The 23,128-nt window shown below is 50.8% G+C and overlaps 1 protein-coding gene across 13 annotated transcripts; it reads left to right on the top strand.

The window, feature by feature from the left end:
* Window positions 1-1,109: 1,109 nt before the first annotated feature.
* fhod1 (formin homology 2 domain containing 1) lies at window positions 1,110-23,005 on the top strand. 13 transcript variants are annotated; one of them, XM_077562708.1, is made up of 26 exons: window positions 1,110-1,328; window positions 4,298-4,404; window positions 5,394-5,458; window positions 8,468-8,535; window positions 8,600-8,705; window positions 8,850-8,944; window positions 9,022-9,133; window positions 9,999-10,237; window positions 10,558-10,865; window positions 11,325-11,447; window positions 11,517-11,558; window positions 11,685-11,705; window positions 12,111-12,158; window positions 12,588-12,745; window positions 12,878-13,153; window positions 13,782-13,960; window positions 14,173-14,850; window positions 16,796-16,951; window positions 18,079-18,261; window positions 18,372-18,491; window positions 18,571-18,732; window positions 19,657-19,847; window positions 20,403-20,595; window positions 20,722-20,845; window positions 21,647-21,823; window positions 22,552-23,005. In XM_077562708.1, the coding sequence occupies exons 1-26, from the start codon at window positions 1,164-1,166 to the stop codon at window positions 22,632-22,634; spliced, it is 4,179 nt and encodes a 1,392-aa protein (XP_077418834.1). In that variant the 5' UTR covers window positions 1,110-1,163; the 3' UTR covers window positions 22,635-23,005. The 13 variants fall into 13 exon arrangements, with proteins under 13 accessions (XP_077418834.1, XP_077418827.1, XP_077418828.1 ...); XM_077562701.1 differs by having other exon boundaries at window positions 8,600-8,944; window positions 14,173-14,599; window positions 14,636-14,850; XM_077562702.1 differs by having other exon boundaries at window positions 8,600-8,944; window positions 11,373-11,447.
* Window positions 23,006-23,128: the final 123 nt, after the last annotated feature.

Here is a 23,128-nt window from a genome sequence, read left to right as displayed (position 1 = left end):
CGTGTAACTTAAGGTCATAGCAGAAGGCAGCAACGCATTTTGTTGTTGTGATGTCTTATCATTTGTTTCAAAATAATTTGCAATAGCCTATAATCCTTGAAAGTATCGGCAAGGAAATCTCTTTAATCTGGAGTGCAACAACTGTGCATTTTGTGCCGGAGACATCGAAACAGATGAACACGATTGCAAATTTGTTGATGCCTTCAAGAAGATTTGTACGACTGGCAATTCCCTAAATTGCCCAATCTCACTATTCTGACAAAAGAAAAAAAAGAGTCATTTTATATCTTAACATTCATAATTCTCAGGGGGGGGTATACACACAAAACAGATCATCCAAACCGAATTTCTATGTTTTTCAAAAGAACTATGTCATTACGTTTCATCCTTGAAATGTGTGGGGAAGAAAGATGTAATGAAATTGTGTAAATTAGTAGCGGAGCTTCTCTCTCCCGCCTCTCATATTTCCTCTTTCCTTTTTTTTTATTATTGTATTTTTTTTTTTGTCTTTATTCTTTTGGGACGATTACTTACAGGCTTGTCTGTTACCTTCTCTTTATAACAATGTAGTATGCCAATATGGTTTCTACATTTGAAATGACATAATAATAATAACAATAATTTCAATAATAATAATGAAAATAACAAACAAAATAGAATTTGACATCTGAGTACTTCCGAAAACATGCGTCTGACTGTCGACTTTTGGATAACCCTTTGCAAGTAAACTTGTTTTTGTTTTGTTGAGTTCTGCATTCAATGGGTTTTTTTTCCATTGAAGTGTGAAATAAAGAAATAAAAAGTGTTTCCGGCATCACCTTGATGACATCATATGGTGGTGCGTGTGTGTAAACCTTTCACCTGAGTTGTTGCCTTCACAATAAATGTATGATTAAACAAGGTTCAGCGTTGAAAATGAACTTTTCCCTCTCACGTGACAGGAAGCGAGGCATTGAAATGATACAAAGGCAGTTATTTGTATTTTGGAGATCAACAAATAGTTTTGGTTGGGTTGGGGTGTGTTTACTTTTGGTATATTTTGAAGGTCCAGGGCGGAAGTAGTTGCCCTTACTGCAACGCGCTTGTGCTGCGCTCATTTAAAAGGCGCAGGCGCGTGCTGGCGTGGCTTCATTTTCGCACGTTGACGCTCGAGCTCGTCAAGCATGTCTGCGGTCACTTGCCGGGTCCAGTTCCTGCTGGACCAGGACCCTTTCATCTGTACCAACTTTCCGGAGCCTCGGCGGCCTCCCTCGGTGGACGTGGACGAGAACGCGCCGCTCAGTCTACTCGTTCCGGTCGTACATAAGCTGCTGGACGCGCCCCTTAAGGTGAGAAATGAAGGCGGCGGCGACGTCACGTCAGCACTCGTCGACTAATGACGTCGTTTAGCGCGACCTCGTCACAGCCTGGCCCATGCGCGCGCCCGGCGCCCGGCGAAGAGGCCGTCGTTGTCCAATTCGTCACCACTTTTTGTTTGTAGAAACTAAAACCAAGCGCTCAAATTGGCCAAACGTCGCTCGCTTTACTTGTACTTTCTTCCATGGCGTCTGCTCGATGTAGTTTCATATTCGCGAGAAGGACATTTGAATAAACAAACACATATCATTCATTCAAAATCAGAGAAAATGCAACTTTTTTTTTATTTATTTATGATTTGCGCTCCTCTCACGTGGGGGGGTTGTCATCATCTGTCAGGCATGTTTTGTTCAATTTCCATTCGACTTTTCCCCCCCCCCCCATGCGAATGTAAACTTCCAGTATGTTGGTGTGTTGTTGACGGGAGATCGTCAGGCAGCGTCCGCAGTGATGCCCACTCTGTATCGGTATCGAAAGGCCAAGCTCTCCATTTTACCGATCCGACCCTCACCTTTGGTGACGAGTCGCTGTGGGTCGTGACCCACAGAACAAGATCCCGGATACAAATGAGTTTCCTCCCTTCGACATAGGGTGAGAAGCGAGGAACCGGTTGAGGTGGCTCGGGCATCAGGGTGAGAAGCGAGGAACCGGTTGAGGTGGCTCGGGCATCAGGTTGAGAAGCGAGGAACCGGTTGAGGTGGCTCGGGCATCAGGGTGAGAAGCGAGGAACCGGTTGAGGTGGCTCGGGCATCAGGGTGAGAAGCGAGGAACCGGTTGAGGTGGCTCGGGCATCAGGGTGAGAAGCGAGGAACCGGTTGAGGTGGCTCGGGCATCAGGGTGAGAAGCGAGGAACCGGTTGAGGTGGCTCGGGCATCTGGTTGGGACGCCTCCCTGGGGAGGTGTTCCGGGCACGTCCCACCGGCGGGAGGCCCCTGGGACGACGATGTGGAGCTTGGAGCACTTTCCTGCCATCGCTGGCAGTAAGTGATGTGGATGCCAATTTGTGGTCCAAAGGAAGTCGAAAGACAAGACGCTGTCATTCGGCAGCGTTGCAATTTTGCACCAAGAGATCGTCCCGTGCCGCTGTTTCCCATTTCCACCTTTTTGTTGTTTGCTTTCTGCTTGTCAACAAATGAAAGTGCAAACCCGAACCCTTGCTTTCCATTTCGTGTTGTCAATTTGACATCATGACGTCACATGACCACGCCATCATGTGACCAAGGCCACAAGATGGACTTTGCGCGTCGTTCCTCCGACGCTCTCCGCGTGATGAAAACGGCTTTTGCAGGCCGTGGATGTTTTTGCGTTTTGTACAAATTGGTTGGAGAAATGTTTGTTTTAATTGTGATTGGAGGAAAGTAGCAAATAAATCCAATTGATTGGATGAATTGGTCATTTCAAAAACGTGTCAATTTGAAAATGAGCTCAATTGAGGTACTTTTGTCTTCTTCTGGATGATTCCAAGTTGTTGTTGTTGTTGTTGTTGTTGTTGTTGTCTGCTGTTGTATCCAAATTTGAGGTTCGAGTTTGCTCAAGTGTCACAATCACAAAACTTTGACACTTGAGCAAACTCGAACCTCAAATTTGGTGACGTTAACACTTGGGAAGATTTCAAATCAATAAAAGTGAGTTTGGACTTCCTTTCAATAAATGTTTGTTAGATTTAGGACTTTGATTAAAATCGAGATTGAGAGAGAATTTGGGGGGGCGTCGCCCATTTCTTATTGAACTCGGGTCAGCGGAAAGTGGAGCAATTTGATGTGGATTGTAGCTTAGCAATTAGCATGGCGTCTCCGTCTTCTTGTTTGCGTCTGGTGAGAACAAACGTTGCCGTTCATGGAGTCGCGCTAGCTAGCCAGCCGACAGTGCTTGCTAGCTTGTTGCTATGGCGTGCGTACGTAGCAGCGAGCTAGCCTCAGGACGGCTGACGGTCGCTCGTGGACGCCGCCTTGTTGTGTTGTTTCAATTTGTACTGGCCCAGCCGGGTCAGTACCCATAAAATGGCGCCGTGTCCGCATTCTACTTGCCACGCTGCGGCGACACGTGAACACGCACGCGAGCAGCACACTCGCTCTTTTGGGGAAACGTCTTTGCCGATCGCAAAATCCCAAAAGTCTTTCCTTCTCTCTCTTGCTGGTTAATCTGTCGCGTTGAGGCGCAACCTGAACATTTAGAATCGCAAACCACTGAAAACGCGCACACACGCATGTCCAAACACATTCCATCACACACACACACACACACACAATCGAACCACATGTGCACACGCTCTTTAGATTTGCTGTCGTCAAGCTCCCATCATGCACTGGGGCGGCCCGAGGGAACGACGCTCGCTACTGATCGATTCCTCTTCCTCCGTTCATCGGCATGCGATTCCAATCTTCTGGAATGTTCACGTTTGGTTGGAAACTTCAACGACACAAACTGTCCTCATTCTAAGTGTGTGTGCGTTTGTGGGGTCGGGCTGCGGAGAAGGAAAGGGGCGGAGCTTGCAAAGAGCGTGTGCGTGTTGTTGATAAGAGCGCCATCTTCCTGTCACGTGCGTGGCGACAGGAAGACCTCCTTGATGGTCGTCATGTGCAGGAACTTCAAGATGGCCGCCCAAGTCTTTTATTGTGAAAGGTCGTTTGAGCTCTTTGAAGAATGTGGACTGACCAGAAAACTTGAACTTCCTGTTCCACACACACGGGAGCAAAACGGCGTGTGTGTGTTTTGTGCTGCTGAAGCGGCAGGTGTCGTGTCGTGTCGTGTCGCGTCGCGTCGCGTCGCGTCGCGTCGCGTCGTGTCGTGTCGCGTCGTGTCGCGTCGCGTCGTGTTGTGTCGTGTCGTGACCCCCAAGTTGTGCTGTTGCGTGTGCTTGGATGGAGTTGCTGGTGGCTACGCCACAACCTGCCTCTAATGTGTGTGTGTGTGTGTGTGTGTGTGTGTGTGTGTGTGTCAGTTGGAAGAGTGCACGTTGCAGGTGTGTCCTCAGGGTAACTACTTGGACTTGGACTCGTCTCTGTCGGAGCAGCGCGACGATCTGGAGAACTTCTACCAGGATGTGGCGTAAGAAGCCGTCGTCACGACAACGCCCGCAAACCTTTGATGGTGCCGCACACGCCTGCCGATGACGTCATCTCGACAAAGCGTAGTTGCCTCAACTCGCCAATTGGCAGCTTTTACACTCGTTCAGATGTTTTTTTTTTTTGTAAATTGTAGTTCGCAGCAAGCTACACATGACGGCAAAAGTCCATTCGCATCTGTGTGTGTGTGTGTGTGTGTGTGAGAGAAAATGTGGCGACTTGCTCCTGCAAACAAACCTTCCTTCTTTCTTAAGCCCCTCCCACTCCAACTGCACCCCCCGCCCCCGTTTCCACATTTGCACAATTCCAAGTTTCCACGTACGTTTCCATGCCCTCATCCTGGCACGTCGGCGCTCGTCATGGCACATTTTTAGAACCAGAGCCCAGCGCAGGATCGACACGCGCATACTCAAGAGTCCAGTTCACGAAACACACACGCTAAAGCGCCTTCCAGCATTGTGTTACAGACACACATTTGTATGTCTAAACGCGCGCACACACATTGGCACGCTCAGATGCTAAACAAACTTCTAGTTAGTAGTTGACGGACGGACGGACGGACGGACGGATGTTTGTATGGACGGACTGAATGACGGTCAAAATCCTGAATGCGTTTGATGTTGCGCCACATGAAGGTGATTCCACTCCACAGGTGCAGACGAGCCGTTTTCGCCGCCAGGTGAGTCGAAGCAGCTTCATGTGGCCAACGTCAACCTGCGGCCGGATTGTGACTTTTGGGTCCGAGCTGCTGCCGGGCGACGCCATCCGCATCACAGATGCTTCCAAAAGACACGCTCGTCATGTTAAGCAAGTTTCGTGCTCAAAGTTTTGGCACGCACGCACGCACGCACGCACGCACGCACGCACGCACGCACATCGGAACGTTTGTCATGTTGAGAGTTGTTGAAGTTGAGAATTGAACTTTCCTCCTCCCGTCTGACTTTGGCGTGTCAACTCCGTGTGTGTTTCCAGGAAAGGGAAGAAACCCATCTTGACCTTGAGGACACATTTGACGGTTCGAGTCCACGCCATTTTGGGTAATCATCATCGTCATCATCATCATCGTCATCGTCATAGTTGTTGCGCTGGTGACATTTTGCAGTTTTTGCTGCTTCGTTACATGATGAGCGAGCGAGCGAGCGAGCGTTCGTTCCCGTGGTTAGCGTTCAACTTGCTCCCGCCGCTCGATTGTCGCGTTTGTGACCAGTCGGAAGTTGTGACACGAAATCGCACTTGCTTAGCAGCAGTCATTAAAAAAAGTGCAGGCCGGTGTTTGCGAGTGGACTTAACTGACTGGCTCACGTTACCGGCGCCGTCATCTCACGTTACCGGCGCCGTCATCTCACGTTACCGGCGCCGTCATCTCACGTTACCGGCGCCGTCATCTCACGTTACTGGCGCCGACGGCGTTACCGGCGCCGTCATCTCACGTTACTGGCGCCGACAGCGTTACCGGCGCCGTCATCTCACGCTACCGGCGCCGTCATCTCACGCTACCGGCGCCGTCATCTCACGTTACTAGCGCCGACAGCGTTACCGGCGCCGTCATCTCACGTTACCAGCGCCGACAGCGTTACCGGCGCCGTCATCTCACGCTACCGGCGCCGTCATCTCACGCTACCGGCGCCGTCATCTCGCGTTACCGGCGCCGTCATCTCGCGTTACTGGCGCCGACAGCGTTACCGGCGCCGTCATCTCGCGTTACCGGCGCCGTCATCTCGCGTTACCGGCGCCGTCATCTCACGCTACCGGCGCCGTCATCTCACGTTACTAGCGCCGACAGCGTTACCGGCGCCGTCATCTCACGTTACCAGCGCCGACAGCGTTACCGGCGCCGTCATCTCACGCTACCGGCGCCGTCATCTCACGCTACCGGCGCCGTCATCTCGCGTTACCGGCGCCGTCATCTCGCGTTACCGGCGCCGTCATCTCGCGTTACCGGCGCCGTCATCTCGCGTTACCGGCGCCGTCATCTCGCGCTACCGGCGCCGTCATCTCACGCTACCGGCGCCGTCATCTCACGCTACCGGCGCCGTCATCTCACGTTACTGGCGCCGACGGCGTTACCGGCGCCGTCATCTCGCGTTACCGGGGCCGTCATCTCGCGTTACCGGCGCCGTCATCTCACGCTACCGGCGCCGTCATCTCACTTTACCGGCGCCGTCATCTGCTTGTTGAAAAGCGGCTGGACTTGAACCAGCCGCCAACTTGACATGAAAGTTAACGTGAGCAAGAAGCGTCGCAAACTTTTCAACTTTTGCGCAATTGAAATGAACGCGGCTTGATTTTGTCGGCCGACGTCCGCATCCGACTTGTCACGTGACGACTTTCCTTTTCTCATCCGATGCTTGATTTTCATTTTCTTCAAAGGACAATTTGATTTTTTTTTTCCCGTCTTGTCCGCTTCTTCAACTGTTCTTCCACTTTTTTCTCTCAACCTTTTTTTCTTTTTCCCTTTTTGCCACTAACAGGAAATACCAGGCTAACTTTATCGGGACCACTTCCTGTCTACACACAGCTAACAAGCGTGTGTGTGTGCGCGCCCACACACACGCTTGACTTTTCGTCAGCCGGCGTGTGTGTTGGCGTCACAAAAGCATTTCCGAACTTTTCAACGTGTCGCAATGATGACTTGTTGGTGTGTGTCGGGAAGTGATGAGTCACGTCCGACTCCCGACGCGTTCTCGTAAGCCGCACGTTCGGCTCACTGAAAAATGACGATTAAAGCGAATCGTTCATGAATCCTTCAAGTCGACGCCTCAAAAAGCGATCGATCATTGGGAGGGCTTTAGTGTGTGTGATGATTGTTGGCGGGGGGGTTGACAGGATTGTCATCAAGTTTGAGGCACAAAGGTCCAAGCGGAGTCAAAGGTCACAAGGTCAGACTTGAAGTCAAGTCATGCGGTTGGTCAACACAAATGTTGTCATGCGGACGTGACTGAAGGAAAAACAAACGGTGTGCTTTGGCGCTGGGGCTTAGCCAATCAGATGACTTTTTCCACAATCTGCGAAACTTCATTTCAATTTTCTTTTGAAGTTGATTTTCAAGAATCCAATAGTTGGACTCGCTGGAAATCTCAAAACTCAATTGCTCAACGAGCACAATTTGTCCAAGAGAGGGACGCGCTCGCACTTCCCGGCTGAGCAAGAAAGAAAGAAAAAAAAAAAGGGATGCAGCTTCTTAAAGAGGAAGACGCACATTAAACTGCCCCCCCCACCCGCACCCGCACCCCCACCCTTCCCATCCCAGCACAACCAGTACTCAACTCTTGAATCCTCACTGAGTACAAGCAGCTCCAGTACTTTGGAGACATCCAATTTTATTAGATATCTTTTTTTTTTCTTTTCATGTGCAGTTGCCGATTGTAAAAGTCCTGCAAGATGACACGTCACACCCGATGATGTCATCATTTCTTAAAAATGTCATCTCATTTGCACTGAGCTCGATTAATAATGTAATAAAACCCAATAATGTCATCATTTTGCCCGTAATGTAACCCAAAACATCCTTAATATACCTTTTATTACACTTTTTTTTCTCCCTCCAAACCGATTATGTAAAAATGTGTGTAATATGAAAAGCCGATGTTCATTTTCAGTCCAAAGTTCGACGTTTTCTTTCGTATCCAAAAAATGCGAGTGTTTACATTTTAGTGTTGAAAGTTGATTTCAACGCCGAAAGTGTTTTTTTTTTACACTGATTCCATTGTAGGTAAGCGTTGAACAAGAGTTGATTGATTTAGTGTTCAATCTTCAGAGTGGCTCAAAATAAGCTCCGCCCACTTGCCTCTGCTGCAAAGACTTCTGGGATATGATGTTTGCTTTGATTCCATTTTGGATGGACTTAAGTGCGCATTTTCAGGCCTTCTTCCAATTTCAGAAAATGATGACATGAAATTGAACAATTTGAAATTGTGTGTGCGCACGCGAGACGGGCCATAAGTTCGAATTTTTGGGGTCGAGACCAGAACGTGTTGTCGTCCTTTGGATGCGTAACGACGATTTGCGTCAGTATTGACGTCTCCTTTGTTGCCGTCGTTTTGCAGAGAAGTTGTACAACAGTCACGGGCCGGAGCTGCGGCGCTCGCTCTTCTCGCTCAAGCAGCTGTTCCAGGTGAGGCCCCGCCCACTCCCGTGATGTCACTTCCGCATCATGGCGCAATCCTCCCTCCCCGCAGGACGACAAGGACCTGGTTCCCGAGTTTGTGGCGTCCGAGGGTTTGACGTGTTTAGTCAAAGTCGGAGCCGAGGCCGACCACAACTACCAGAACTACATCCTCAGAGGTTACACCCGCACACCCGCGCACCCGCACACCTGTGCACCCGCACACCTGCACACCCGCACACCCGCACACCCGCACACCCGCACACCCGCCCGTGCAGCGTTACCACGGCGACCACATCCTCCTAACGCACGTGCGCTTTCAGCTCTCAGTCAGATCATGTTGTTCGTGGACGGCATGAACGGCGTCATCAACCACAGCGAAACTCTGGAGTGGTTCTACACCCTGACAGGAAGTGAGGTCAGTCGTGTGCTGCACCTTCAGGCCGTGCGCGCCCGCGACTTGGCCAACGATTGTCGCGGCTTGTTTGCCTTCAGTCTCGTCTGCTGGTCAAAACCTCTCTCAAGCTCCTCATCATCTTTGTGGAGTATAAAGAATCCAACAGCCCCGCGCTCATCCGCGCCATCAACGCCGTGGACGCACGCAGAGGTATGCGCACGTGCGCGCACACACACACGCACACACACACCGAAAAGTAAATGGCTCCTTTTCACATCATCTCGCTACAAAAGAGGATTCGGGCCAGTGGAGAGAAAAAAAAAAAGTTTGTCAGGATTGTCACTTCGAAGTGATCCTCTTCCATATCTTGCCTCATTCGCTGATGCTCCCGTATTTTTATTTTTATTTTTGATACAAATACTGTCCAGCGAAAGTGTACACACCCCTGTTTGAATGGCAGCCATTTGCGATGTTTTCACTTTTTTGAACGCGGAGCCGCCAACTGTCACACGCGCGTTCTTGAAAGCCAGCAAAAAAGTTTCTGGCTAATTGCAACGTTTGTCCGACAACAGTTTCATGTTAGCCGCAAGCTAACAAGGTGAGGCTAACCGCCATTGACCTTTCAGCAGCGCAGAACAACTTGTGGCTGGATGATGTCAAATCCCCTCCAAATATTGACAAAAAAAAACAAGAAGAAGATCCCAAACCCATCGTTACGTTCTTTCATTCAACATTTAAAAGCAGGTTTGAAAGCAAACTGAAGAAATGAAAAATGAGCTTTGGACTAAAAGAAGATTTAGGAAAAGTTGATCCCGAAGATGGTTTTCAAGCTGGATTGAATTTGGAACACTTGAACGTCAGGTTTTTCCAATCTGGATTCCATCCAAGGACGCTCTTCTGACTCGAGCGCAACCAAGAAGAAGAAAGAAGCGTTTTTCAGAGCGGCAACGTGATTGGTCGCTGAACGGCAAACGTCCTGACGTGATCGTTACTCTCGTCGCACTTGACATTATTCGACCGACTGGCCGGCGTTTTTCTGTTTGGACACAAGTTGAAAGGCGTGTGCGTGTGTTAGGCGTGCCGGCGTGGTCGTACGTGATGGACATCCTCCACGAGAGGACGGGCTGCGACGGCGAGCTGCTGGTGTTCGCCATGACGCTGGTCAACAAAACGCTGGCGGCGCTCCCTGACCAGGATTCCTTTTACGACGTCGCCGACTGTCTGGAGCGTCTCCGCATGGAAGACGTCATCGGCAGGAACCTCGCCGGCGCCGACGCGCAAGCCGACCTCAGGGCGCAGTTCAACATATATGAGGTAGGACACGCCCCCTTTGCCGCGCACAACATAAGCTTGCAATCGGTTTTAGTTCAGCTTTTATATTGTTTTTAATAAATAAAGTAAGATCAAGCACATTTGACCGTTTGACTTTCCTTCTTGTGTGCGGACGACGACAACACAAAGAAATCCATTTCAAGAGTTCATGTCTGATATTCATTCATTGATCAAAACAAAATCATGATCGCCATACATGCAACCTTTAAGATGTTTTTTTTCATTCTATTTCGTCAACAACATTTTGTATTGACTTTTGCTTCTGTTGTGATGACCTGCAATGACCTTTGCGTCACGTCCAGACAGCCTTGCGACACGAGGACGGCGACCTCTCGGACCCCTCCCCTCACCTGCGAAAAGAGCGGCGCAAGATGGCCGCCGGCGGTGAGCAGGAAGGCCGCAGAAGTCGGCGCTCGTCCAATCAAAACACGGCCGAGCCGACGACGTCCTCGGCCGGCTCCTCCCCCTGCGCGTCGTCCTCCGGCAGCCCCGCCCTCTCCGCCGCCTCCAGCCCCTCGGGATCCCTCCGAGGCTCGCCGACTCCGCCTTCGCCTTCGTCGCCTGCCTTGACCCCGCCCCCCCTCCATCCCCATGACGACGATGCAAAGACGTAAGTACATGACGCCATGGCCGCGTGTTTGCGAGTAAACCCCTGATGTGAATATATGACTGGTTAGCTGATAGGCCGAGACGTTTGAAGCCATGAGGCGGCCATATTGCTCTTCCTACAATGGCCCCGCCCCCGGCCCCGCCCCCGGCCTTATACTAAGTGCCTTTGAGCTGTATGTGTCTAACCTGTACGTCTACTGTATCGTTTATACAGTAGTCTGCTTGTGAGATGGGAGGAGCAAGATGGCCGCCTTGTGACTTCAACAGCTAGCACGGGCGCGTATGGCCTATCCAGTCATATATTCAAATCGGAGGAGTAAACAAAACGCATACAGCTGCCGACCTCTTCACCCTTTTGGCACACGTGGCTTTCGTTCTCATCTGTTGGGTCTTTCAACCACTGGTGCCCCCCCTCCCCGCACCCTGGTCCGTTTTTGTCTTTCCTGCGCGGTGTCGGCAGGGCTCGCTCTTTCCTCAGCCACCGCATGTCCTCTTTGGGTGTGAGCAGGAAGTCCAGGATCTTCTCCAAGGCCCAAAGCCAGGAGACGCCCACCGCCTCGCAGGACACGCCCGCTTCCTGCAGGTTTTTACGTGCGCGTGCACATCTGCAATACAAAACGGGCCACTAACGCGCGTGCGTGCGTGTGTGCAGGTCGCCTTCGGATCATCCGAGCACCAACAAGACTTCTTTTAAGTGAGTCCCGGAGATTGAAATGGTGATGGGGGGGAGATGGGATGTTGCCATGGCAACCAGGATGCTTAACTTCCCTGAGTTTGCGAGGGTGCGTTTGCTTGAAAACTTTTGTCTTTCCTCACGCAGCGAGGATGACGTTTTCCACTGGTGAGTACACGCCACTTCCTCCTCCTAGCCCCGCCCACCCCTGACCCCTCCTTCCTTGTTTGTGACCTCATCGGTCATGTGCCACTGTTGCCGCGGCAAGCCAAAGGTTAAAGTTCAAGTACCACTGACTGTCACAGCCACCTATCGGGGGGGCGAAATTGCTTCTCTGCATTTGACCCCACCCCCGAGGGAGCGGTGAGCAGCAGCAGGGGCCGCGCTCGGGAATCATTTGCTGATCGAACCCCCCAATTCCAACCCGTAATGCTGAGTGTCAAGCGGGGATGCGAATGGGTCCCAAGCGGGTTTGCCTGCTGACTTTTGGATGAGGCGTGATGGCGACACGCTAATGTCATGCATATGCTCGTGTGTGTGCGCACATACATGCACGCTTGTGTGTCTCTGCAGCCCAGATGAGCGTAACATGGACAACAAGCCCGTTCTCAGGAGGTTTCAGTAAGTCCTGATGCATGCTGGGAGATGCATGGGCGTGGCTCAGCAAGCAACGTTGGGACGTAAACGCGTCTTCGATTTGGAGTCTCTGTGTGTGTGTGTGTGTGTGTGTGTGTGTGTGTGTGTGGGGGTGTGTGTGTGTGTGTGTGTGTGTGTGGGGGTGTGTGTGGGTGTGGGTGTGGCCTAGCTAGCTGGTGTTAGCCATGAAATGAAGGCTGGTCTAATTGCTGGTGTGGGGTTTTGAAAACAATCAAGCGACATATTTTCCTCTGTCCCGCCTCCTCCCCTTAATTGTTTTTCACAATAACGCTTGTCGTCGTTGACGGTCAGTCAATTTGATGGGAGGAGCCATCGAAGAGTTTAAGGGCGGAGCCTGACGGCCTGGTCATGACATCACTTCCTGCTTTAACATTTGACTCCGCCATCTCACAGAGACAACTTCCTGCGCAGTTTGGCCGCCACCCAATGGGAGAAGAAGAGGCGGAGTCAACAACTGAGTTCCTCCAAGCTGTCCTCGTCTGATGATGTCATCACACAGGGACCCGGGCCAAATGAGGACAAGGCCAGCAATGGAGGACTTCCTGCCAACGGTACCTTTCACAATAAAAGCCTCTTGATAACTGGAGATATTTAATTCTATTTAAATATTTATTTTTGCTTTTATTTTTTTGAATCTTTTCTTTCTTTTTTTCAATAAATATTAATAAATATTTATTATACAGGTGTGCCGTGCCCCCCCCAGCGCGGCCCAGGTGACATGCGTCCAGGCGGCGTCCAGCGTCAAGTCAGCACGCTCTCCAACGACAGGAAGTTCCTTCTGGACATGCTCTTCTCCAAGGCCCCTGCGGCCCCCGCGGCCCCCGCGGCCCCCGCGGCCCCCTCCGCCACGCCCGGCCCCGATGGCGGCGCCGGGGAAGATGATCACTTCCTGCCTGGTGAGGGATGCCACGCCCACACAATGGTCGCGCGCGTCGGGGATGCAATGGGAAACGCTGACGGCAAGTTGAATTTTGCGGCGGCCGTTTTGTTGCTGGAAGTCGTCGACTTTGGCGAATGTGGCGACTGACCGTCGACTCCAACGCGTCTTCTTGACTAAGGCTAAACGCAAAGACAGCTTCCTAAAACAAAACGAAACATTCATTCTGTAATGGATTCATCTGTTGATTACTCTTTTTAATCGATCAATGAATTGGATTTGAAAATAATCATTTCCATCCTTTTCCCCCCAAAACAATTGATGATTTGTCAAGTTGGACAATTTTCCACGAAAAATATCTTAACGTGATCAAAAAATAATGAACTCTTCATTCTGACGCTCTTTTGACTTTTTGCAATCCTGACGGAAAGACAAATTGATCCTCCAAAAACGGAATAACAAAAAATGTTTGTAAACTTTTGACCTGCGATGCTCGTCAGCGCATTGTGGGGTTTGACAGTCAGTCGCCACGGAAACCAGCGACTCAAATTCAACAAGAAGTTCACATTTGTCACCAATGCTAAGGTTAGCACGTGCGTCCTTTTCATGTTTCCCGGACAATGAAGTTACCAAAATGCCGCTCGGCCGTTGCTCCGTTCAAGGTTTGCGTGCGGTGGATGTTTAGCGTCCATCTTTGTTTTACCGCTCAGGCGACGGCGAGACGGGGGGGTCGCGAGGGGGCCGGGTGCTGCAGCGCCTGTCCAGCTTCCAAGCGCGCTCGCTGGAGTCCGCCACGCCGAGCGAGAGCAGCGCCTCCCGCAGGGCCGAACTGGAAGGGCTGGAAGGCTCCGCCCAGGTGGCGCTGGCGAGGCTGGCGGAAGAGCAACAGGTGTGTGTGCGTGCGTGCGTGTGCGTGTGCTTGCGTGCTGTCTTTTTTGGTGCAATGTCAGCTGATGAGCTGCAGTCAGTTGTGATGTCTAATGTCGCCCCCTGCTGGTAAAAGAAAGTTATTGATGGAGTCCTACAAGAATGCTGCTGATAGGCTGTGTTGTTTGTGGGTGTGGCTAATTAACATTGTGTGTGTGTGTGTGTGTTGCGAAGCGTTACGTGCGCCAGCAGAGCAGCGTGGACTTGGAGGGTCCCGCCCACCGCCTGGAGAGCACCCAGATGACCCCGCTGGGGCCCGGCGGTCCCGGGGACGCGTGGGACCACCTTCAGCCGAGCGGCGCCAGCCTCCGTATCAAAGACTTGGACTTCTCGGACCTGCTGGACGAGGAGGACATCGACGTTCTGGACATGGACACCTCAGACTCCGCCCCTTCCTGCAGTTCTGCGCCGGCGGCCTTAGGGGGGGCTCCTCCTCCCCCGCCCCCACCCCTTGGAAGTACTGTCCCTTTGCCGCCGCCCCTCCCTGGCAGCCTTGCTCCGCCTCCGCCGCCGCCTCTCCCTGGAGGTCCGGCCCCTCCCCCTCCCCTCCCTGGCGTTCCGGCACCTCCCCCACCCCCTCCCCTCCCTGGCGTTCCGGCACCTCCCCCACCCCCTCCCCTCCCTGGCGTTCCGGCACCCCCCCCTCCTCCCTCAACTGGGGCGACGTCGCCTTTGGGGAAGAAGAAGAAGACGGTGAAGTTGTTCTGGCGCGAACTGAAGCCGACGGAGCCGCCGGCCAAGTGCCGCTTTGGCCGGGGGACGGTGTGGGCGTCCCTGGACAAGGTGCAAGTGGACACGGGGCGGCTGGAGCACCTGTTTGAGTCCAAAGCCAAAGAGACGCCCATTGCCAAGGTGAGCTTGGATGTTGAAATTCTGAAATTCTTCCTGGAGGTTGCGTCCGCACGGAGACGTGCAAGTACGGGACAGAATCTGAATGGGGAAAGATCAGAGTTATTATCGTTTGGGAAGTTTCATTCCACTTCATTTGGACTTGGTTTTGACTTTTCAATTGAGTTCCTTTCAATTAGTTTTCAGAGTGGTTCTGTTGTTTTAGTTATTTCAAAAATGCTTAGTTTTAGTTAAGTGTAAGTTTCCGTATTAGTTTTTGTTTTTTAACTCTTTGACTGCCAAAAACGTTAAATAACGTTTAGTAAAATCCTATGGAGGAGTGCCAAAGACGTTAAAAGACGTTTTTTTCAAAACAGAGGTGGAACTAACCATTTTCTATTGTTGATTACTCAAAAACGGAATAAGGTAGAAACAAACTTTTTTTTCTGATGAAAGATGAGAGTCCAATCTTTCATTTGCTAGTATGTGTGTTTCCATAGTCCAAACACATAATTTTCTGTGGACCTTGAAAGATCAGTCAAAAATGCTTAAATTGGCTGGCACCCACGGCATCCCTTTTCTGAAAACGTCTGGCAGTCAAAGAGTTAAAAAAGTCTATTGCTTGTGTGCAATATTTCATAAACACCATGACTATAAAAATGAAAAAAAATCTTACCTTGCGTTACATTTTGCAGAGGTGGGCATCGTCATTGGCTGGAATTGATGATTGATGGAAGTGCCCACCTTTTGGCGAGTGCTTATAATATCACCGCGATTGACAGAATTAATCGTGCGTCACCCGGTGCTCAGTCTGCATTTTTTTTTTCAAGGCTTCGCAATATCAAGCACTCGCCAAAAGGTGGGCACTTCCATCGATCATCAAGTGCAGTCAATGGCGACGCCCACCTCCGCATATCGGCTGAGTTAAAGTAGCACTTGGGGACTTTTCAACCGTAATCAAATATTTTCACAAGTCTTCTGACGAAACATGGGCTTAAAACTAGTTGAATGGTACCTTTGGCTTGGCATGGCCTGGGGGGGGCGGGGGGGGTCTGTATCGTTTTTTTTTTTTTTATTGGCACTCAGCAACTTTGAAGAGGATGCCAAGAACACCGGCAGGCAAAAAAAGTGCAAATGTGCCGACTGCTTTATGGCATACGTCGTCCATTTGAATGTCGACTCACAATTACTGCTTTCCTGGCAGAAGGTGCGAAACAACAGAAAAGTTTTGGCCGAGAAGACAAAAAAGGGAAGCTAGCCGGATTTCCCTCGCTGGCATGAGCTGAAAAACGGCACAATGTGCTTGTCCTCATGGGAAATGAGGTCTTCCTTCAGTCAACCGCACGTGTTGCTTGAAATGAAAAAGTAGACGAGCGCCGCCGCCATTTAACGCAGCCAAAAGTCAAGCACGCAAAAGGACGACGTCATCTGAAGGTGCTTTACGATTGGCTGCTTCTCGATGACGTCACTTTTGTGTGAAACGTTCGCTAAATAAATATTTCCAATCATCCCCAAGAGCGCATGTTTAAAAGCAAGCTCATTATTATCGTTAGTTCTGTAAACATAAAATGTTGGCGTTTTTATTTCATTATTAATGAAATTGTTTTCTTGAATTTGAGTCCGTTAGTTTTCGCTGACTAAAATAACCTCGTTAATGATTGAATGAATTGACGAGGGGCCTTTGGCGGGAATCCGGCCTTCCGCTTTCTGATCTCAAATCGAGGTTTGGGTTTGCAGTCCTAAAGCAAACGCTGAACCACCAAGGCGGGACCAAGGCGGGACGAGCGCCGTCCCGAGCGCCGTCCCGAGCGCCGTCCCGAGCGCCGTCCCGAGCGCCGTCCCGAGCGCCGTCCCGAGCGCCGTCCCGAGCGCCGTCCCGAGCGCCGTCCCGCTCTCTTTTTCTTCTTCTTTGACTTTCCTTCCCATTTGTTGCCGTCTCCACATTGCGGCTTGTGTCGTTTGTGCGTAGAAAGTGGCGGAGAGCAAGAAGTCTGAGATCCTGGTCCTGGACTCCAAGAGGTCCAACGCCATCAACATCGGGATGACGGTCCTGCCCGCCGTCCACGTCATCAAGGCCGCCATCCTCAACTTTGACGAGTTTGCCATCAGCAAGGAGGGCATCGAGGTATGTGCCGTCTCCGCTCGCTCATCCGGGCCCAAAACCACCTGAACTCCACTCGGGCCAAAGTCAAACCCGCCTCCGGCCCAGTTTTGGGAAGCCCTCAGAATCCCATTGGACCTTGTGCAACTCAACCTGCCCGTGGCTTCTAATCAATTTCATCGGAGCGGCGTGAAACGAGCGGAACCGATCGGATCCGATGAAGTGAACGTCATTGAAATGAACGCATCCGATCGGAATTGCGATGAATCCTGTTTTTCAACACCGACGCAAACCAGAACCAGACCGGAGCCAACAGAAGTTACGCAAGGGAACTGAATGGCAAAGCAATTCGTGCGCTCGTGCCAAATGATCCAAATGGAATCCACAAGTTGACTGAATCCGAGACTGGAGCAAGCAGAATCCATTGAAGAAAGCGGCGGGTGTGAATGGGGCGGAGCCCAATGCAGCCAACCAGCGCAATCCCAGCCGTCCCTGCATGACACTCGCTCGGAACCCGAACGCGAGCCCCAACGGACTGAGCGCTTCCCAGCCAATGCTGGTTTGTCGGACTTGCGCCGCTTCAAGGGAAAAGAATCAACTGGCAAAGCGGTCCGTTCGGATTTGCTGCGCGTCAATTAGACACAAAGTTTTATGACTGAAGATGAAAAAGTTTCAACGCAAATCGTGCAAATTGTGCCTTCAGTGGAAAATCGACATCAAACGCAAACGGGGAGAAAAGAAATCCGTTCGCCCTGACGACCAGCAGAGGGAGCCCTCGCGCTTGCCGTGAGGAGGCGGGTCCACGCGACCCTTTGAAAATCAAAGTCAAGGGGAAAAAGTGCAGATGGCGCCCGTTGGCGTTTTTCAAAATCAAAGCGGAAAACAATTTGACCTTTTGCGTCTCTTTTGACCTTGTGTGCGCATTTGAAAGGCGGCCGTCGAAACGGTTGAGCGAGCGCAAATTCCAAATAGTGGTGGAGGCCACGCCCACTTTTTCTTCTCCAAGTGTTGTCGTTGGAGCTCGGCAGAACTTGGGAAGGAAAAAGCAAAAAGCCAGCGCGCGTCATTTACAACTTGCGAATGCAAATGAGCTCTGACCCGAAAGGGGTCCAATTGACCTGCGCGTGTGTGCGTGTGTGCGTGCGGAGCAGAAGATCCTGACCATGACGCCCACGGAGGAGGAGAAGCGGAAGATCCAGGAGGCCCAGTTGGCCAACGGCGAGCTTCCGCTGGGGCCGGCCGAGCGCTTCCTGTCCAGCCTGGCCTCCGTCAGCGCCTTGACCCCCCGCCTGCAGCTGTGGTCCTTCAAGCTCAACTACGAGGCTCTGGAGAAGGTCGCACGCACACGCAGGAGGCAACTCGGGTCCCGATTGCTGAAGCACAATTCCATTTCTTCTTCTTTCTTTTTTGTGTGTTGATGGTGGATTTTGTTTTTGTGCGGCAGGAGATCGCCGAGCCGCTGTTCGACCTGAAGCTCGCCATGGAGCAGCTGGCCGGCAATCGCACCTTCAGGAGGATCCTGGCCACGTTGCTCGCCATCGGAAACTTCCTCAATGGCTCCCACGTCAGCTCATTTGCGTCTTTGCGTCTTTGCGTCTTTGCGTCTTTGGCTTGGCTTGACGGCGTCTTGTGCGTGCGTGCAGGCTGCGGGCTTCGAGCTGGCCTACCTGGAGAAGGTGACGGAGGTGAAGGACACGGTCCACAGGCAGTCTCTGCTTCATCACACCTGCAACTTCATCACGGAAAATTACCCGCAGTCCTCTGACGTCTACTCGGAGATTCCTGCCGTCACGCGCTCCGCCAAGGTGCCTCGGCGCTCGCTCGGCGCTCGCTCGGCGCTCGCTCGGCGCTCGCTCGGCGCTCGCTCGGCGCTCGCTCGGCGCTCGCTCGGCGCTCGCTCGGCGCTCGCTCGGCGCTCGCTCGGCGCTCGCTCAACTTTTTCTTTCTCATTTTTCTTGATTCGTTTTGTCCCCACAATTCTTTTTTATTTTTGAATTTCTTTTTTTCCATTGCTCAACTTTTTTGCCTTTTTTTTAAATAATTTTTTTTCATTTGTGACGTTTACATCACATTTAACCTCCTTTTTTCTTTTTGTTTTCTACTTTTTCATTTCACGTCATCTCTGTCTCATTTGTCATCTTTGTTCGTTCCTTCTTTTATCAACTCATTAACTGGCAGCCATTTTGACTGAAGCAACCCCCTTTGCTCCCGGCTGTATGACTGGATTTGGACTGGCCCACAGAATATTGGCTTCTATTGCTATCGAAACATGAAACCCACCAAAAGAAAGATTACAGTCTCTTCTTTCATCAGGAAAAAAAAAAGTACGTTTCTATCTGTTTCCGTTTTCCAGCGATTAGAAAATAGCAAAGTTTCATCATTATTCACAAATCTGTTTAAAACTGTGGCGAAAAGAGCTTTTTTTCAACATGGCCCTGGTTGATCTCTTATGCTCTGCTGCCACCTGCTGGCCATTTTTTGTAATGACGACATTGCTTTAAGGGACCTCTTTAGTTGCGTCAAAACATCAAAGCGTCCCGCATGAATACGTCTTTGGGAGCAAATGTTTTTTTTTTTTTAATGCTTTTTTTTCCCCCCACTTTCATTTTTGTCTGTTTCTCTTTTTTGCGTTTCTCGCTTTCTCTTTTTCATTTCACTGAACACCTCTCCAACGTGGAACCGGTCCCTGACGCGGTCTTTGTCGTTGAAGCGGTTTCTGTCCTCCCCAGGTGGACTTTGAGCTTCTGGCCGAGAATCTGGTCCAGCTGGAGAGACGCTGCAAAGCATCCTGGGAAAACCTGAAGGTGGTCTCCAAGCACGAGACCAAAAGCGCCCTGAAGAACAAGATGGCCGACTTCCTGAAGGACTGCACGCAGCGGATCGTCATCCTCAAGGTGGTCCACAGGCGAGTCATCAACAGGTGAGCCCGCGCGCTAGCAAGCCGACGCGCACGTGCCAATGGTACGAATGAACGAAGAGGCTCGGAAGAGCGGTCCCGGGGGAGGCCCGATGGCTGCGCATCCCTCGCACCTTTTCCGTTCGTATTCGCTTGCCTGGACCCGAAGGCAAAGAAGACAAATTCATTCGCTTCGATTCCAAGTCAGCCGAAAGAGCAAATTGTACTCGGCGGTCTGTTTTGCGTCCTCAAGCGTGTTTTCGTTTCCTTTTGTTTGTTTTTCAATTGCTGTCCAAGTTTGATGTCGTCAAATGCAACATCGTGTGCTTCCTTGTCAATACATTTGGATTTGACTTTGGATTTGTGGAAGAGCCCAACTCGGGACTGCCGTCGACCATTAGCATTAGCATTAGCGACAAGCGCCATCTGCATCACATCAGCTGCGAGCGCGTGACTATTTTGGACCCCCAAAGAGATGATTAGCATTTGAAATGAGCATTTGAACCGGAAAGCTAATGTTAGCATCGTGTTCCTGTCGTAGGGAAGACGAATGCTAACGTTAGCGTGTGCGTCCGTCAGGTTCCACTCGTTCCTGCTTTTCCTGGGTCAGCCGGCGGCGGCGGCGCGCGACACCAAGGTCACCTCCTTCTGCCGCATCATCGGCGAGTTCTCGCTGGAGTATCGCACCACGCGAGAGCGGGTGCTCGCGCTCAAGTGCAAGCGAGACAAACACCGAGAGAGGACCAAGACGCGAGGCAAGCTGATCACCGAGGTAAGCGCGTCTGCGTGCGTGCGCGCGTGCGTGCGTGCGTGCGTCTCCACCACTCGTCACCACAGGTGGGAAGTAACCAAGTACAAATACTTTGTTACTTACTTTTCCCATCTCTGCTCGTCACAGACGGAGAAGTTCTCCTTCTCTGTGGGGCTGGAGGCGGAGTCTGAGCAGGAGGCGGAGCACCACAACATGACGCAGATGCTGACCGAAGACCGGCCGGCGCCGAGACGTTCGCGCACCGCCCGCAGTAAGAACGCATCGCATCGCAAAGCCGTGCTCGTCAATCGGTCCGAGTGCAAAGATGTCATGCTAATGAGATGCTAATGAGAAGAGCGGCAAATCGAGCGACACTCGTTGCTCGATTCCACTGCGGATTTTTTCCATCGCATCCAAATTTGGAGCGCTCGTTTTCTTCCAAAAATAGGACACATCCTGCTGATGGGCGTGCACCGATACCTGGCCTTAGTTCCTGACATGGATACTCGCGGAGGCTGCCCTCTTGTGGCCACTTTAACATCAGGAACTGCAAATGACAAGAATTGAAATTGATGAGATTTGAAGGAAATCAAAGTTTTTCATTCTTTTTTTTATTTTATGCATCAAAAGTGCACGTGGGATCAGTACTTGCTGCCAGTATCGGTGACTACTCAAGATTTGAGTACTTGTCCTGGTATCGCTCTGCCATAAAAAGAAAAAAAAAAGTGCTATGAGCAAGCCTTAAAAATTGCGCTTGTTTGATCAAATGCAGCAAAATCTGAAAGAAACGAACGCAATGTTGAACGAACACTCGACCATTTTTCCAAAATGGCGGCTGTTGCGTGCAAGTAGTTGAGTTAGTTTTTTGTTGTCTTTGGTGGAAGCTTCAACTCATTAGCTTGATGCTAACGAGTTGAATTTTGTGGAGAGAAAAAACGATTTCCATTTTGGAATCGGACTCGCTCAATATTTGAGTTTGAAGCCGCCGTTACTTTTTTTTTCTTTTTGTCACAAATTGAATGTGGTTACGCGGAACTTGCACTTTTCCTGATGTTGCGTTTGCGTGCATCAGGTTGCGCGGGTCCGAGTGCGGACCGCCAGCGCAGTCCGTCTCCTCGCTGGCGGTCTTCGTCGCCTCAGGATGAAGACGACATCATGGAGCGTCTGGTCAAGTCGGTCACCCGCAACCCGTCGGCCAGGACGTCCAGTCCCAAAAGTCGCAAGCGCTCCCGACTCAACAGGAAGTCCAGTAAGTGGAAGCGGAGGGACGCCGTCCTCCGTTGTTGTCCTGTCAAGGTTATCTTGTCTTGTGCGCAAAACACGCTAATCCGCGCTGAGCTGATTGCGATCGCAAGTCATGGCGGCGGCGCCCATCGCGGCGTCGCCCATCGCGGCGCCTTCGGTCTGTTTGACGACAAAGTCATCACACAACTCTTCGTATGGCATCACGCACGCACGCACGCACGCACGCACGCACGCACACACCAATCTCCAACACAGCAACAGATAAGCAAGTTGTGGTCGGCAGCGGCAACCGTCAAGATTGTTCCTCAAGCTGCGGTGGCACCGTTGGTTGATTGATTGATTGATTGATTGAAGCGGGCCGCCGTGACCGTTGACCCCTGAGTTTGCAGGTGACTTTGCGACGACCCTCCCAGCTGGATTTGATGACGCGTCGGACACGAGCGCAATTTGATTTCAAATCCTCTTTTTCTTCTTCTTGAGCTTTTAGCACGTCTTGCTTTTGTTGCACTCAATTTAAACCCCAAAAGTCAAATGAAGCCTTGAAAAAAAGAACAAAGCTACAAACTAACCGAGCTGCTGTGAAGCTCATTAGAAGCAATTCCATTTAAAAAAACAAAAACAAATTTCCAACTATTCTCCCCCTGCCACACACGCGCATGTTAGCGTTAGCATGCTAATGCTTGGAGGTGGAGGTTGATTGACGCATGCGTGTGTGTGTGTGTGCGCGCTCAGTGAGGAGGACCCTGAAGAGCGGCGTGAGCGTGGACGTGATCCAAGCTTTGGGACTCAACAAGAGCGGCGGCGACGACGTCTGACGTGGCTTCACTCAACTTTTTATTCAACAGCAAACTTTTGCCTTTTTGCTTTTCTCAACTTGAATTCTTTTGACAAATGTCACATTTTTTGTGTCACTCCACAATCACAAGCGTGTCTTCTAAACATTGAACCTCAAGTCATCACTTAGCTGATGTTACACGTGCGCGCGCGCGTGCGTGTATGCAAATCAGCGACCACTTGGATGTTTTTTTTTTTTGCTTGCTTGCTCACTGTTTGACTTGATGTTTTTTTTCACCACTTAAGGAATAAAAAAATATCTATTTTTGTGCAGGTTTTTAATATTTGTAACTTAAATGAAAGTTTGTTGTTGTCAACATGCAAAAAGTACAATAAATGAATTTGGAATACGCTTGCATGCTAATCATTGGTGAGACTAACACACGCACGCGCGCGCGCGCGAGAATGTTTTTATTAATAAAGTCATCGACAAACGAGCTCACGAAAATCAGGACGGAAATTCAAATTCTACACC

The sequence above is a fragment of the Vanacampus margaritifer genome, chromosome 4 (genome assembly GCF_051991255.1).
Source record: "Vanacampus margaritifer isolate UIUO_Vmar chromosome 4, RoL_Vmar_1.0, whole genome shotgun sequence".
In the NCBI taxonomy this organism is placed as follows: Eukaryota; Metazoa; Chordata; class Actinopteri; order Syngnathiformes; family Syngnathidae; genus Vanacampus; species Vanacampus margaritifer.
The sequence above is the reverse complement of the archived record's forward strand: the minus strand, read 5'-3'. Positions and strand labels throughout refer to the sequence as shown.

Coding starts and splice junctions, on each gene's coding strand:
- fhod1 (XM_077562699.1), top strand. CDS start 1,164: ATGTCTGCGGTCACTTGCCGGGTCCAGTTCCTGCTGGACCAGGACCCT. Junction 10,866..11,324: donor CATGACGACGATGCAAAGAC/GTAAGTACATGA, acceptor CGGTGTCGGCAG/GGCTCGCTCTTTCCTCAGCC. Junction 16,952..18,078: donor TCAGCAAGGAGGGCATCGAG/GTATGTGCCGTC, acceptor CGTGCGGAGCAG/AAGATCCTGACCATGACGCC.